Genomic DNA, 17,463 nt, shown 5'->3' on the forward strand with positions numbered 1-17,463 from the left:
CTTTAAAAAATAACAGTTAATTTCTTAGTTATATCAAATTCCAGTTGGTATTTATATTTCCATCTATCCCACAAATACCGCTTATGTTTTTACACATTGGTCTTGTGGCGCGTCCCATGGTCTAGACTTTCCTGATTGTATCATCATGGTGTTAAACATGCCTCCCTGTATTCTCTGTAATTCAATAGTTGCATCTAGCATAGTATTTTTAGTGTAATTACATGAGATGTGAGTATAAAAAGTCTTTAAAGCTAGATTAAGAAATAATACTATGCAAAGAAAGTTTATTTAAATGATGAAGAAATGAATGGTAGCTGATAGGATGTTTTGTATAATTTAAGATTGCTGGTTACTTGAGAATTCCCAGAAAGAATTAATAGTATCACTCTCTGATTTGAAACTGTTTTCCTGAAAGAATTTGCTAAGAAGAAAAAACTTCAGATATAATTATGATAAATTGTATGTTAGTCTCAAGGACTCACTTTTGAAAAACAATACAGCAATAACTTAATGGTTTTACACTAACAGCCTTTTTTATGTCAGTATTTATTTTAGAATATGTCTGAATCGTTCTATTGTTTCTTTTATTCTTAGATAATACATTTTTCAGCAATAAACTATTTTTTCTGAGTCTCAGCATTGTCAAACTGCATATTGTCTTCTAAAATACAGCTTCGTGACATCCAAATAAATTATCTTTTTATTTTGTAAAGTTAGTAAGTTAGTTTATTCTTTTTTAAATAATTATTTGAACAATACAAAAGGCATGTTTAGAATAAGTTGTAAAAGAGTAAGAGCAATGGAATTAGTTTTTTCGTCTTTTTAAAAAAATCAGTATTATTGCCATGAACATAAGTGACTTTATCCAAAATGTAATCATTTATAATTCACAAAAAGTTACATTTGACTTGTACTGCTAACCAATATTTCATTTAAATAAATATGAAGGACTGTTTGTTCACAGTATCTTTACGGTCATCTCCATCTCATTGTGCTGTGTTTTTGTGTTTGTTTGATTTTCCCCCCCCATAGCTCATCCGTAGGTTACTTGCAACATCCAGGATCAGAACAAGTACAATTTCCTCGAACTACTTCACCATGCAATTCCCAGCAGCTTCAAAGCCACCAGTGTACAGGTATGAATAGATAATTGGGGGAAAATAAAAAGATAATGGTTTGTCCATTTGAGAAATAATTGAATTTCTTAGGCATTTCTAGTAAAAGGTTTTCAATTTGTTATGGTTCTGAGATAAACCCAGGATATTTAGGATGCCATGCGAAATCAGAGTTAACAGGTTCAGTCCACTTCTTCCTTTTCTACCGTTGCCATTACCACACTGCTATCTGTGTCTCCTCCTCGGGCTCCTCTTCCTTCCTTGCCTCATAAATATTGATGTTATTTAGGATCCTTTCTTAGGCAGTGTGTCATTGCTCTTCAAGCTCTTCCTGGGTAATCCAACTACTCCTAGGCAGCTTTTTGCCAACATCTCCCAAATATTACTTCAGCTGAGACAGGACCATATAGCCATAAATGCCTGCTACATCCCTAGCCAGATGTGTCAAAGGCACTTTAAATTTAATATTTCTCCCTCTTCTTGCATTCTTTACCTCGCCTTCTATCTAGGGACTAAAATAAATTTCAAAGTCATAATTAACTGTCTCTATTTTCCCCTTTCACATTCATGCCATCACCATTTCCTCAAATTTGCTACCTTCTTTCCTTCCTCACTACTATTCCTTTTGGTCAATTCTTTTCATGTCTTATTTGTAGTAATCTCTTAGGTGTTTTGCTTATTTCGTGTTTCCCCTACACCCAACTTTTCTCCTCACTAACACACAGACAGTTCAAAAATTATTATCTTGAAACAAAGTCTCTTCATGTTATTCCTCTGAATAAAATAAATTTGTATGGATTCTCTAGACTCTCTAGCAAGTTAGCTTCCTGTTTATACTTATGTTTCCAGTATATACTATGCTTTCTTACGCCAAAGATATTTTGTACCTGTTCTTCCCTCTGTCTGGAGTGCCTATCCACCATCCTCTCTGTTTGCCAAAATCCTGATCATCCTTAAATTTTGACTCAAAATTACCTTTTTTACAAAGGTTTCCCCAGTCCTTAAAACAGTTCGTTGCCTCTTTTACTCTATTTCTGTAGCGTCTTAAACAGTCCTTTTCTGATAACACCATATTTTATTGTAGTAATTTGTTATGTCATCTATGAGAAACAGAAATAATAAATATTATCAAATAAATGATTAACAGTGACTGCATCCTGCATGGTCTGCTATGGCTGAGAACTCTGAGATGTCCCTGAGTGGTCAGCCCTTCTGTGATTTGCCCAGCCAGGTCAGGCTGGTTCTATTTCTAGGAAACTGGAAACTGCTATGGTTATTTTAGTGCAAACTGTGGGCCTGCAGACAGGTCACAGGACCTCCCTTACTTTGCACTGAAGTGGAGAGTGTGGCAGGCAAAGTACAAGCCTAATACTAGTAGTGCTGCAGTCCTGCTACATGAGAGAAAGAAATTAACTAAGAAGGTAGATACAGGAGTCCTCTTGTCCTTACTGTACGATTAGCAGAGTGTTTTGTTAGCAGAGTTACATGTGGTCTTTAAAGTCAGCCAAGGAAATCTTTCTAGCCTCCTTTTTCAGATGAGAAAACACAATAAAAGAGATTAAATAACTTTCCCAGTCATAGGATATTTCAGGGTACTAAAATCGTGCTTTGTTTATTCCCATGTCCCAAACTTTTCCACTGCCTGAAATAAAAAAGACTTTTTACTGTTTGTCAACATTTCTGTGGATATTAATTTTTCCAAGAACTTCTATTTGTGTATTTAGAAAAATGCCCGTTTTAAAATTAATTCATTTAAAAAATTAAGTACTTTTATAAATCATATCTCAATTGTGATACTCTCCACTAGTTCCTGTAGTAGATAATTGGACTTCCCTGAGTAATTATAAACCTATTATTTTTAGAATAAGTGAGACATTTAGGTCTACAGAGTCAATTTTAATGCCTTTTTAAACAAGAAGTACTAGAGTTGAAATCTGCCTTACATATATAATAGTAAAATTTTGTTCAGAAATGTACAATTATGGCCGTTATCTTGGTGTTTAAAGACACCACCAAAGCTAGTTGCTCAAGTATACTGATTGCAGTATCCTACTTCTGATTTTCAGCTGTGCCACCTCCGCCACCTGGTGGAGGAATGGTGATGATGCAGCTCAATGTACCAAACAATCCACAGTCACGTGCCCACTCACCCCCTCAGTGGAAACAAAACAAGTATTACTGTGATCACCAGAGAGGACAGAAGTGTGTGGAATTTAGCAATGTAGACAATATTGTTCAGGTAAGATGCTTAATTTTAAAACTTTCAATATTTTAGTCACAGACAATTGACCTAAAAGGCTTGACCGTGAATTTGAAATCTCAAACAGATTAGTAAAAAAGTTTGAATATTTATATGCAATTTATTTCAGTATTTAAATATTATTACTCAACTTCTGCATGCTCAAAAAGCTTTTTTAAAAATCAGAAGATTAAATTAGATCTAAAATGTAATAAAGAAAAAGAATTAAGTAGTTATCCTACCCTTTCCACATAAACTATATTTTAGTGTAACCAGAAAGTTAATGAGGGAATGCTCTTCATCATAGAATATAATTAATAAATGTAAAAGCAGTGGTAGAATTTAAAATCACCATTTTAGAATCCTGTTAAAATCATGAATCAAGTTAAAATCATCAGCACATGCCAAAAACAGGAAAAGGTTTATGGGGAACTTTAAAATGGATAGATTAGGCAGACAACACTTTAAACAATTGATCAATTGTAGCATCACTAAAAGTAGGTTGACCAAACATCATTTGCTTCCTAATGTGATGTAGAGGAAATATACAGTGTCTCGTGATGTACTTGTCAACAAATATTCAACCCAAATCTAATCAGGCCTCTAAGTCTAGCTGTTAATTTACAGAAAACCAAGAAAGGGGGGGAAAAAACAACTGGACAAATTGTGCTGGACAAATTGACCCCACTTCTTCAACAGACAAATGGCATTTTGAAATGAAGGCTAAATCTGTTATAGATTAAAGGAGACTGAAGAGTTATAACAATCAGATACAGCGTATGAATCTTCCTTAGATACTGAACAATCCAAAGACATTTTTGAGCAAAAAAGACAATATTTAAATATGTTAATTTTTGATATGATAACAGTGGGTTTTTTTGATCATTTTTATATCTTAGAAATATTTATATACTGAAATATTTTCAAGTGAAATGTTGCATCTGAGATTTGCTTTAAATAATTTAGGATGGAAAAAGCAGGGGAAATCATATTCAAAGTTAGATGATGGGTACATACAAGTTTGTTATACTTGTCTATCGTCGCTTTTATATAGTTGAAAGTTTACAGCATTAAAAAGTTTTTGAAATTTTTTTAAAAGATAAACAAAAAATATTTTCAACGTGTATAACAAAATCATAACAGAATTAAAAAGTCAAAGGTCACTTATAAGCTAGCTCACAAACTACAAATGGCCATTGGGCATTTAAACAGGTGAAAATATTAAAATATTTTTTATCTATATAATTGGAAAAATATAGGATAATTTACAGCTTTGACAGAGATATCTAATTACAAACTCTTGTATACTCTTGGTGGTATTATGAATTGATACAGTACTTTTTGGAGTGCAGTTTAGTGACATTTTTTAAAATGTGGAAGGTCCATAACCTTTGATTCATAAATCTACTTCTAGAACTTTGTGCAGTAAAAATTGTGGAATCACTGTACAAAACATATGTATTCAGGGATATTTCTTTGTTCCCTTTTGTAACAATGAAAAACTGGAAATAGTCTGGATATTCAGCAGTAGGTGACTGATTGAATAAACTACTATACCATTTAGGAAAATAATTAAGTGTATGTACTAAAAATAATGGGATACACCGACTTGCCCAGCTGGTACTTGCTAAATTCCATTCTCCACTAAAAGCAACTGGGGTTGCTTAGTGAAATGACTGTTGCCTGGGTTCAATCGGGGAAAGTACAAGATGACCCTGGAACATGTTGCTGTGCCAGAAAGTAATGAAGTACCCAAAGAATGATGGGCATGTATCAAAGGATAGCATCAGGCTTGAAAGCTTTGGGCATAAAACAATTAGGAAATGAATAATCACCATCGGATAAAATAAGAATCCACGAGGCCATACTGATACAAATGAATAAAAGGAGCTCTTTTTTACAGTAGAATGTGGATGGATACATATAGAAGGAATGATGGAATAAGAAAATCACCAGGCAAGAATCATCACTGGAGGAGAGAGAATTCGGGCAAGGTGGAGCAGGAAGTACAAAGAATCTGTCTCCCCACCTAGAAATAATTGCACTGGCAGAATCGGTCTGATGTAACTACTTTGGAACTCTAGAATCTATTCTAGAAGGCTTGCAACTGCCAGGGGAAAGCCTGGGCAATAAATTGCAGTAATTTCAGTCAGTTTCAGCTCCTAGCACAGTAGCAGCTACACATCCCCTACCCCCCAGCCCCATGACAGGCAGCTGTGTACATGTTCCTGGAGCAGCTTCTGGGAGCCAGGGTGGGCTTAAAGGACCCTGTCCTCCAAATACAGAGGATTTGTGTTCTGATCATGGATTTCTACTCATCACAGAGGTGTACACAAAGAGGCTATGCCATTGTTTTTGCACCTCCCACATTGTTGCAAGCCTGCCCCCCTCCATCTTTGCGGGGATTTAAAGGGCTAGTGCCCTTTTTTGCTCCCTTCATTTTTCTCTTTTAACCCTTTTTTGGAACTGGACATTAAGGACTAGGGCATTCAAAAGGAACTGAATATATAGGAAGAATTAGAAAGTAACTACAGAAGCCCAGGGAAAGACACAGGCTCTGTAAAGCTCTGAGAAGAAGGTGACATCTCAGGCTGATCCTTCGCACAGGAACAGCCTACAACAATCAATAAAAGAAAGCAATAACAACAAAAAGCAAACCCTGGGAAAGGGGAAGACTGATGTCTACAGTTACCACATTATTAGATTCAAATAGCCAATTTTCAACGAGAAACAATCCTCACAGGAAAACAATAGGAAATTATGGCCCATTCAAAAGAAAAATAAATTAAAATCAAAAAATAAAAGTAACTGCCCCTAAAAAAAGATCTTATGGCAGATTTCCTAGACAATCTTTAAAACAACTATCTAAAGGAAACTCAAACAACTAAAAGAAGATGTGAAAAAACAATGTATGGTAAAGGAGAACAAATATATGGTGATGGAAAGAGAACTGACTCTGAGTGGTGAACACACAATGGGATTTATAGATGATGTATCACAGAATTGTACACCTGAAATCTATGTAACTTTCCTAACAATTGTAACCCCAATAAACTTTAAACAAAACAAAACAAAAAAGAAAACAATGTATGAACAAAATGGAAATATCAATAAAGATAAAACCTAAAAGAAACCAAAAATAAATTCTGGAGTTGAAAATACAATAACTGAAATGAAAAAAATTCACTGAAGTAATTCAGTGGCCTATTTGAGCAAGCAGAAGGAAGAATCAGAGTACTTGAAGATAGGACAATGAAAAATATCACGTCTAGGGAAGAGACAGAAGAGAGAATGAAGAAAAGGCAATAGAGCCTAAGGTACCTGTGGGACAATATCAAGTGGACCAACATACACATTGTGGGCGTCCCAGAAAGAGATGGGAGGAAAAGGGGAAGAGAGAATATTTAAAGTACTAATGGCTGAAAGTCACTTCCCAATTTGATAAAAGACATGAGTATAAATATCAAGCAGTTTAACAGACTCTAAGATGAACTTAAAGAGACCTACATTGAGACACTTTATAATCAATCTTATGAAAAACGAAGATAGAGAGAGAATTGTTAAAAACAGCAAGAGAAATGACTCGTCACATACAAATGATCCTCAAAAAGATTATCAGCAGATTTTTTTCATCAGAAACTTTGGACGCTAGAGGCAACAGGCCAATATATTCAAAGTGGTAAAAGAAAAAAAAATTGTCAACCAAGATCCTACATCTGACAAAACTTTCCTTCAAAAGAGAGGGAGAAATTAAGAATTCCCAGGTAAAAGCTGAGTCCTTCCCTGTGAGAAATTCTCAAACAAGTCCTGCAAAGTAAAATGAAAGGACACTAGACAGTAATACGAAGCCATATGAAGAAATAAAGCAGTCAGTTAAGTTAAATACATAGGCAAATATAAAAGCTACTAGCATCATATCAGTGATTTGTTACTCTGCTTTTTGGCTTTCTACAAGATTTAAGAGACTAATATATATTTTTAAAGTTATCTGAAAGTATTATTATAACATTGTAGTATTATTATAACATTGGTTTGTAACTCCACATTGTTTTTTATCTAAGAGACTGATGCATTTAAAAGAATTATTACTTTATGTTTTGGGACACACAATGTATAAAAATGTAATTGGGTAACACCAGCAACCAAAAACGGTAGGGACAACACATGTTCTAACGATATGCTGTCTACGAGAAACTCACTGTTGATCCAAAAACACAAATAGATTGAAAGTGAACGGATGCAAAAAGGTATTTCATGCAAATCATAACCAAAAGATAGCAAGGGTAGTTATGTTAGTATCAGACAAAATAGACTTTAGATCACAAGTGTTATCAAGATACAAAGGATATTATATAGCAATAAAAGTTTTAATACAGCAACAAGCTAGAACAATTAGAAACACACATCTAATAAAAGGCCATCAAAATATATGAAGCAAAAATTGACATAATTTGAGAAAGAAATAGTTCTACAATGAAAGTTGGAGACTTTAATACCCCACTCTCAATAATGAATAGAACAACCAGACAGAAGATACGTAAGGAAATAGAGAACTTAAACACAATAAATTAGCTAACAAACATAACATATACAGAATACTCTACCGGACAACAACAGCAGCATACACATTCTTCCCAGGTGCAGATGGGTCATTTTCTAGCATAGACTGTATAGTAGGCCACATATTATCTCAATAGATTTTAAAAGCTAGATATACAAAGTATCTTCTCCAACCAACATCGTACTGGAAGTTCTACCCAGAGCAATTAGTCAAGAAAAAAATAAAAGACATTAAATTGGAAAGGAAAAAGTAAAATTATCTCTGTTCGCAGATAATATGATCTCCCCATGACACTTAAAACTACAAAGGAAGAAATAGTAATATGACAATGGAGAAACCTGGTAGACATCACTTTACCCAAGTAATTGAAATAAAAAGTCACCAATACTGTGATGGCAAATGAACAGCATGTTCTTTCTCAGATGATGCACTGAGAAAGACACAACATCACTTCTCTGGTATTTCTTCCCCAAATGTATATCATGAACCTTTTGATGAGAAAACAGCAGGCAAATCCAAATTGAAGAACATTTCACAAAATAACTGATCTTCAAAATATCAAAGTCATGAAAGAGAAGAAAGACTGAGTTTCTGTTCCAGATTAAAGAATATCAAAGAAACATGACAAATAAATGCAACACTTGGTTCTAGATTGGATTCTGGACTAGAAGGGGATTTTTTCTTTTTCTCTTTTTTTTTTTTTTTTTTTCTATAAAGTACATTAGTGGGACAGTTGGCAAAATTTGAATAAACTCTATAGATTACACAACATCCCTTCTCTGGTATTCCTTCCCCAAATATATATCATGATATATTATCATTACAGTAAATGTATATATTGTTAATAATAATAAATGTATATATTATTATTACAGTAGTTACTTAATTTTATATAATATTACCGTATTGTTAGTTGCCTGATTTTGACAATTCTGTATTTATTTATGTAAGAAAATTTTCTTATTTTTAGGAAATAGACACTAATAATTGGGGATAGATAGGTATCATGACCAACTCATTTTCAAATAGTTCAGAATATAATAATAGTATATACTATTATATACTAAACCAGTAAAATAAAATATTAACATTTGAAAAGTCTGAGAATTCTTTGTACTATTTTTGCTCTGTTCTTCAGGATGAATTGTTTTAAAATGAAATGTTAAAATAATTAGTGTGAAAAAAGAATGAGGTGGATGTAAATATTCTGTCATGGAAAAGTATCTACAACATTATTGTCAAGACACAAAAGCAAGACTATTTCCATTTTTGTAAAATGTAGATGTATGGATGCGTATGCATAGAAACAATCTATACATATGTTTGAGAGTTGGAAATTATTAATTTCTATAATGTTTTAATTCTTTTAATAACAAGTGTATGTTGCAATAGTATAACAAGTACATATTTGTAAAAAGAAAGAATAAAATTTTTTGTGCAAAAGGAAATTTGCAAAAAGCCTGACTAAAATGCTGACCCATTTTCTTGATGTAATTGCAGCACAGCCCTCAACTCTGCAGCCCTATTACTTCACCAGCTCAGTCGCCAGCACCAGCTCAGCTATCCACCCTGAAAGCTGTCCGTCCTTCTGGACCGCCACTTTCCATCATACCCCATTTTTCTAGACCTTTTATCCCTGGGCAAGGTAAGTGTGCCCAAAACCAGTCACAGCCTCATACAATTTTAAGACATCAATCTCAGCAATTTTGTGATTTACTTGGTACTGCTACCTTTCAGTTTTCCATAGGACGACATTTTTACCTCCACCCGGGTATATTTGTTTATTACCATGTACTTTCCTAACCTTAGTGTTTCATCACTAATTAATTTGGTAATTACTTAATTCAACAATTACTTACATAACAGAATTAAAATGACTTTAACTTATCCTTGGACTCCATTCCTCTATTGTAGTAATATGCAATATTCTATATTTGTTCCATATTTCTAATTTCTATAGTAGAGTAATACATACCAAGAGTTAATTCAAAAATTTATTTAAGAAGCATTTATTGAGGCCTATCGTATTTCCCCAAAAATAAGACCTAACCAGAAAATAAGCCCTAGCATGATTTTTCAGGATGCTCGTAATTATAAGCCCTGCCCCAAAAAGAAGCCCCAGTTAAGATCATCAGCCAGACGAACCTATGTGGCCGTTGCAACACACGACGGACGTATTGAACTATAAAATAATATATAACTGAATACAAATAAATAATAATATTGACATTAATACTTAAATGATATGATAAATTATAATTAAGTATTTGTAAATACTCAAACGGGTGCTGTTGGATGAAAGTTAAACAGACGTACTCAAGACTTGTTGCCGAGTGACCAATTGGAGTACAGATACAACATACGAATAACGTGCGCACTTGATAATGAACGGACGTGGTTGTGCCTAATATGAATCTTCATAATTCAATACGTCGTGTGTTGTAACAGATGTACTTAATGCACTCATGTGAAATAAAGAAACATTTTCTGAATTTTGGTGCCTGCAATTTTTCGTCGATTTTGTGTGGACCATCATTCTTAACTGTCATCATTTTCGTTGCCATTCCTGTCTCGTAAGTCTTCAATTAACAATTGATTTAATGGTAGATTTAAAGGGAATAATATTTTGACCCCCAGACAAGATGAGTGCAAAAAGAAAGAGCTATTCCATCGAGTACAAGAAAGGAATCGTGGAGGACTCCCGGGGCAAGAATCTTACGGCTTTCTGCAAAAAGAAGAAGTTGGATCTCCGAATGGTCCGAAAATGGCGAGCAGAGTACGATAACCTTAGTCAACAGGTGGACGAGGGACATGCTAAGAAGCGCAAATGTGGATCAGGTCGGCAACCATTATTTCCTGAGCTAGAAGACATCATCTGTGAATGGATTGCTGACAGGAGAGCAAAGGCTTTGGTTGTGCGCAGGGCTGATATTCAAGCATTTGCCCTTGCAATGGCACCACAGTTAGAAGTATCCCCAGAAGAATTCAAAGCTTCGCAACACTGGCTGGATGGCTTCCTTCAGCGATATGAACTGTCTCTAAGATCGACAACACTGTTCAAGCTGGAAGATACTGAAGTTATTAAACGTGCACTTGCATTCAAGTCCTTTGTTGATGGCATCGACTTTTCTAAATACCAGCTCTCCAACATGATTGCTATGGATGAAACTGCAGTGTTTATAGGCCAAGGATCTCAAACAACAATTGATCAGAGGGGTGCCTCATCAATCTACATTCCCTCCACTGGTTACGAAAGTGCTCGTGTTACCTGTATTTTGGCAATTCGTCTGGATGGAAAGAAAGCCCCACCTCTAATCATCACTAAGGGCAAGAAGGATAAGGTTGAACGTGTTTCAGGCATTTATGTTCTTGAAACCGAAAAAGCCTGGTGCACACAAGCAGTTATAAGGAAGTGGGTCGATTTAATGCTGCCACTTGTTTTGCGAGGTGGCCAAAGAGGTCTGCTAGTCTGGGATTCAGCCAGCACTCACCGCGCTAAAGACATGAAGCACTTCCTTGCAGAGAGAAGAATAGATCAAATAATGATTCCTGCGGGAATGACTGCCTATCTCCAGACTCTTGATATTGCAATAAACAAGCCATTCAAGGACCATTTGCGCATGGAAATCAATGAGTACATTGAAAACAGAATGGAAAGAAATCAGTGTGTAAACTTTGTGAAGCCTAGCCTGCAGGAGGTCGTGAGTTGGGTGAAGAATTCATGGGATAAAATCACTGACAGCTGTGTTGCCAGTGCATTACGAGCAGGCTACATGGACAAGAAGTGCTCATTTAAGGAGAGCTCTATTGCTGGACATGAGAGATTGGGGCCAATGGTTCTACAAGAACTGGAGTCGCAAGAAATTCAAGCTGGAATTCGGGGTTTGGAGAGTTATGACGATGTTCCAGAAGAAGATGACATGACTGTATTTGAATAAATGTAGATTTTTGTACATGAATAAATGTAGATTGTTGTACATGAATAAATGTAGATTGTTGTACATGAATAAATGTAGATTGTTGTACATGAAAAAAATAAGACATCTCCTGAAAATAAGCCCTAATGCGTCTTTTGGAGCAAAACTTAATATAAGATCCGGTCTTATTTTCGGGGAAATGCAGTATGCCCTTGATGTACAAAATGAATAAGGTAAAGTCCTCATCATCACCAATCCTCAGACTAGTTGAAGTAACAGACACATAAGTTGATGATTATCAAATAATATGGAAACCATTAATTTTGTTTCCAGGAATTTATCGTCAGGACAAATGCACACAGTCTACGCACACATTGATTTATGGACGGAAAAGTTTATAGCAAAAAAATTCAAAAACAACCTAAATGTCCATCAGCAAGGATTAGTTAGATTATGGTATATTCATAGAAGGAATACTATGCAGTTATCTAAAAACCATGTTTTAAAGAATCATTAAAAGGGGAAATAGTCACACTCTGATGAGTTATTTTAAAAACAAAGTTACATGGACATTTGAAATAAGGTGTCCAAAAGGCCCTCAAAAAGATGCTCAACATCATTATTCATTAGAGAAAGGAGTATTAAAATCTAAATGAAATATCACTTTGTCCCCACTAAAATGGCTGTAATCAAAAAGACTAACAGACTAACAACACCAAATGTTAATGAAGATACAGAGCAACTAAAATTCTCACACATTGGTGGGGGAGTGTAAAAGGATAAAACCACTCAGAGAAAAGATTTGACCGTTTCTTACAAAGCTAATCACTTACCTCACAAGGTAGCAATTCCACTCCTAGGTATTTACCCAAGAGAAATGAAAACATGTTTATGCAGATTTGAACAAGAACATTTACAACAACCTTATTTTATGATGATAGCCCAAACTGGACATAACCCAAAATGTCCACCAGTGGAGACCTGATACACAAAATTGTAGTTTGTAGTGTGTCCTTACAATGGAATACTACTCAGCAATGAAAGTGAACAAAGCAAATTATTGACATGCAACAACATAGATGAATCCCAGAATTATGTTAAACCTAAAAGTAACCATACACAAAAAGAACACATACTGTATGATTCTAATTACATAAAATTCAACTACAGGCGAACTAAACTATGATATTAGAAATCAGGTAATGATATGAATGAATATGGAGTTGACTGGAAATGAGCTTGAGGGAACTTTTCAGGAAAGGGAAATGTTCATTATCTTTTTCAGGTCATGGTTACATGGACTTTTACAATTGTTAGAATTCATCAAACTTAACACTAAAGGTGTGCATTTTGTTTTATGTTAATTATATCCCAATTTATTTTTAAATAATTATAAAATATTATACATAGACACACGTGTGAGCACACCTATATAGAACAAAGACAAAAAAAAAGTACACACCAAATGTTAGAAGTGATAGAATTACTAGTGTTGTTTTTATTTTCTCCTTTGTAATTTTGTATTTCCAAATTTTCTATAAAACCATGACTTTAATAATCTAGAAAAATAAAGCATGTTATTAAAAAAATAAATTTAAACAGCGTGTGGATTGCAACTGTGGGGCAATGTAGTCATATCGAGATGCATGGGCTAGTATGAATGCCCCACGAGAAGCACATAGCATGGCTTGTTAGGGGGTCCCTGGTTAGTCCTGACTATAGTGTTATCTCCATATGAAAAGAATACTGCTCCATAGACCTCAACTTAACTCTCACTTCTTTGCAGCTGTTTTTTATGCATTGTCACTCTTCACATTGCATCTCTGATCTCAGGGCTAAGCCTCCCTGTCACATCTGCCCTTCAGCCAGTGCTTGGAAAGAAGCAAGCATGTCATGGGTGTGCTCTGCCAGGGAGCTGCCCTAGTACCTTCCCGGTATTCATCATGAAAGTGCCCGTACAGTGGTAGGAAGCTCACGCCTTGCTTCTCTCTGTTAGGAAACTATTGAGAGAAAGGGGTGTATGATTTCCTGAAGATGCTTTCCTAGCACCTGCCCATAACCCTCCTCCAAATACAGAATGTGCTGAGTTGGGGGACGGTTAAAATAAAATGAGAATATAACAAATGAAAACATTCTTCTCCAGAACAAGGTTTTTGCAGTCAGCATTCATTAAGCCCTTATCACGCAATGACTTCAGGCACCCCGAGTAAGAGAAAATAATCGGAAGGTCTCTACTCTGACTACACCACACTTGACTTAGGAAGGGGATACTTGCTCATGAATAGTGCTTAAGAACTGTGCCACTCTTTCTAAGCAACTTGAAGTTATAAACACAAATTTTCATTTAAAGAGAGCTTGAGAGCTGACCCAAAACCTAGAATGTGTAAATATACCCATTGGTTAAGACTGTAAAAATATTTGTATGCATATATGTAAATATAGTATACACGCATATATTCATAGTAATTAATCATGAATTTGGGGAGATAGAGAGCTTAATGTTTTTTCAGGGTCTTTTCCTTCCCCTGGAATGTAAGTTACATTAATTTTTAATCATCAGAGAAAATGTGGAGTCTTTTTAGCATCACTAAAAAAGTGGGTGGGGTGGGTAGTATAGTTATTTTGGTGGATTTCATATGAAATGTTAAGGGATATAGGGGTTTCTCTTCATCCTATCCTGTCTACCCAATTCCCACCACTTACCCTCCTTCATAACCACTGTTATTCCTCCTTAGTCCTTCAGAAATGTACCTCTTTAAAGTATATGAGGAACTTTTAATTCTTTTTTAAAATATGTCAATGCCTACACTTTTTTATTCTACCAAATATGTCCCCTACTTATGTTAACTGAGACAATTTAGGAAACTGTAGGAAGTGCTTTATAACTGAGTAGAGGAAAATGTGAAAATGTTTCTGTTAACTTTCAGGAGATGCCAGATACCCGTTACTTGGCCAGCCACTGCAGTACAATCCTCCTGCCGTCCTGCATGGACACATTCCAGCCCAGCAGGTGTGCAAGCCAGCTGTGTGACCTCCTGGGCGGGCATGTGGGTAGAACCTCCCCCTCTGCTGCCCAGCGTGGGCCCCCTGGGCCCTCCTGTTGGGCTGCGCAGGAAGGGCTCTGTGCCTCAGCCAGTTAATTTATCAGTGCTGCCCTTGACCCCATCGAGGGCAGACGGGCCGAAGGTGGTGCACTGTTGTGCTCCACAGGAGTGCACGTGCTGCCCGAGCCAGTTGGTGACCGGTCATGAGGGACTCTTGCTCACGACAGCCACTCAGCAAGATATGGGTCATAGTGATGGACAGGAGTGCCATCGCCACAGAGGCACTATTCACAAGACTGGGGTTGAATTTCTTCTGCTGAAATACAAAATCTAGACTGCGTATGGTTAGGTGGTAAGGGTTTAAACAGTCCAAACACATTTTTCAGCATTATTAACACTATTTTTCATCTGTTTGTGGGTTTTCAGGGTCAGTCTGGCAACCGGCATGGAAGCCGAGGACGGAAACAAGCTAAAAAAGCTGCATCTACTGACCTTGGTGCAGGAGAAGCAGGTATATCCCTGAGAGGCAGCTGGGGGCGGTTCTATGAACTGTTGACCAGTTTGATGGTCTGTCTGTAAAATCATACCACAGCGCGGAGATGAGTTTTCTTCTTCCCAGAGTCCTGCAAAATGTCAGAAAATTATGCCAACTCTAATGCAGGGTTCTTGAATATGTTCTTTTAATTCTATCTCAGGTTTCAGAGTGTAGTCAGGTACAGGTGGGTTCAGGAGGCCTGAAGGGACCAAAGGGGAAAGATGTGTGTGAGAGGGACAGGTAGTGTGACACTTTGCCCCTGTATTCTTAGAGAAAGGAAGTGCTTACACCCCTATGGAGACAGACTGAATGAACAGATATAGCACCTTAATTTTCTACTTAACTTCCTTGGGGTGGTCAGGGTAGGTGCTATTATCTTTATTTTACAGTGGGAATGTGAAGTTCAAGAAACTGCCCAAGATCACACGCCTTGTTTAGAGAAGCCACTGTATGAGTATAGTGCTGGCTTCCACATGTGCAGCCATCAGTGAAGACTGTGAAATGGGTACTTTAGCACCATGAGCTCTGCACCCCTTGCCTAAGGGATAAGTAGCAATGAGCTAAAAGGCAGCCATAACTATTACACTTTGGTGGATTTGAGTATCTTCATAATATTCTCTTCATTTCTATGTCATGTCTGTGTCAACAGTACTTTTTACCCACCTCCTTGGTAACAGAGATTATTAATGTACACCTTTTCCATTCTAGTTGTTGGGAAGGTCTTAGAAATTACTGAACTACCTGATGGAATAACTCGCATGGAAGCAGAGAAGCTTTTTGGGGAACTCTTCAAAATTGGCGCCAAGATCCGGTGGCTGCGGGACCCCCAGTCCCAGCCCCAGCTGCGTCGTCACCCCCTGTGCTGTGGCAGTGGGGACAATGCTGTCAGTTCTGAACGCTCCAAACCCAGTGATTTGGCCTCCACGTACACCGTCTTAGCCACATTCCCCTCCATTTCCGCTGCGCAGAATGCATTGAAGAAACAAATTAACTCGGTTAACAAGTTTAAACTGAGAACAAGCAAGAAGCACTATGACTTTCACATCCTGGAAAGGGCGAGTTCTCAGTAACAGCCACCTCGGACCCTTGGCCTTTGTGACTCCCCTGCCCTCTCCCATCTTTAATTGGCTTGGTATTGGAGCTTCTGTTAACATGATAGAGACTCCTAGGATGTGCGGTTACGGCGTTACAGCTTTTGTTGAAGACAGGCCAGTGTTCCAGCAAAGGGAGGGAATACACACTTCACCCCAAGTGACTGTAGGAATCCACATCGGAATGATACAGAGTTAGCAGCTTTTTCTGAGGAAATGCTGTTCAAATGCCTCCTAACTTTTATAGTTATTTTGTTTTATATTTCTGAATTCTTGTATCAGATCCAAAGCTCTATTGTACAGCAAATTATTCTTCAAAATGATACAACCAGTTGCAACCTGTATTTCTTTTTTGCATCCAGCACAGTGTGACCCAGCATAGAATTTGGGGGGAAAAGAATGCAGCAGTGGGGTAACCAAGGCAAAACCATGTGCTATCTTTTTGAGGGGCTGAAGGGAGTAACTAAGGAGAACCCACAAATAGATTACTCTTCCCCTGTATCTCTAAACACAGACACGCTTTCCAGGAAATACAGAATTCCTTCATAGGGTCCTTTCCTTATTCATTTAGGTGGTATGAACATTAAGTGTAAAGTAAATTATGTTCTTAATGCCTCTTAATCAAACCACTTAGACTCAAAGGGGAATAGGAATCATTCTAGGCAGGAAAATCCACTTTTTTTTTTTTAAGTGTCCCTCCAATAACTGCCACTTACTTGCATTCCCCTCCCCTCCTTGTGGATTTTTTTTTCACCTAAGAAAATACATTTGATGAGTGCTGGAAACTTCTTACGTGGTTTAAAATGTTTTCATTGTTTGCAGCGGATCACTGGACATCAAAGATTCATTGCACTTTTGAACAAGGAACCTTTTCTTCAATTTCTGTGTAATTTGCAAGGCTGTACAATGTGTGCTGATGCAAGCCTTTTTCAGTTCAAGAGAATAAATGTTTACAAATATA

General features: G+C 36.6%; 1 protein-coding gene across 4 annotated transcripts in view; it reads left to right on the forward strand.

The window, feature by feature from the left end:
• R3HDM1 (R3H domain containing 1) overlaps positions 1–17,463 on the forward strand; it is a 113,455-nt gene extending 95,992 nt beyond the window's left edge. For all 4 annotated transcript variants that reach the window (XM_081052319.1, XM_081052320.1, XM_081052321.1 and 1 more), the window contains 6 exons: positions 1,033–1,136; positions 3,182–3,354; positions 9,416–9,560; positions 14,760–14,842; positions 15,303–15,387; positions 16,120–17,463. In XM_081052319.1, the coding sequence (XP_080908445.1) occupies positions 1,033–1,136; positions 3,182–3,354; positions 9,416–9,560; positions 14,760–14,842; positions 15,303–15,387; positions 16,120–16,481 (952 nt within the window). In that variant the 3' untranslated portion in view covers positions 16,482–17,463. The remainder of the gene's footprint in view (positions 1–1,032; positions 1,137–3,181; positions 3,355–9,415; positions 9,561–14,759; positions 14,843–15,302; positions 15,388–16,119) is intronic.

Source organism: Rhinolophus hipposideros (assembly GCF_964194185.1).
Source record: "Rhinolophus hipposideros genome assembly, chromosome: 6".
Taxonomy (NCBI): Eukaryota; Metazoa; Chordata; class Mammalia; order Chiroptera; family Rhinolophidae; genus Rhinolophus; species Rhinolophus hipposideros.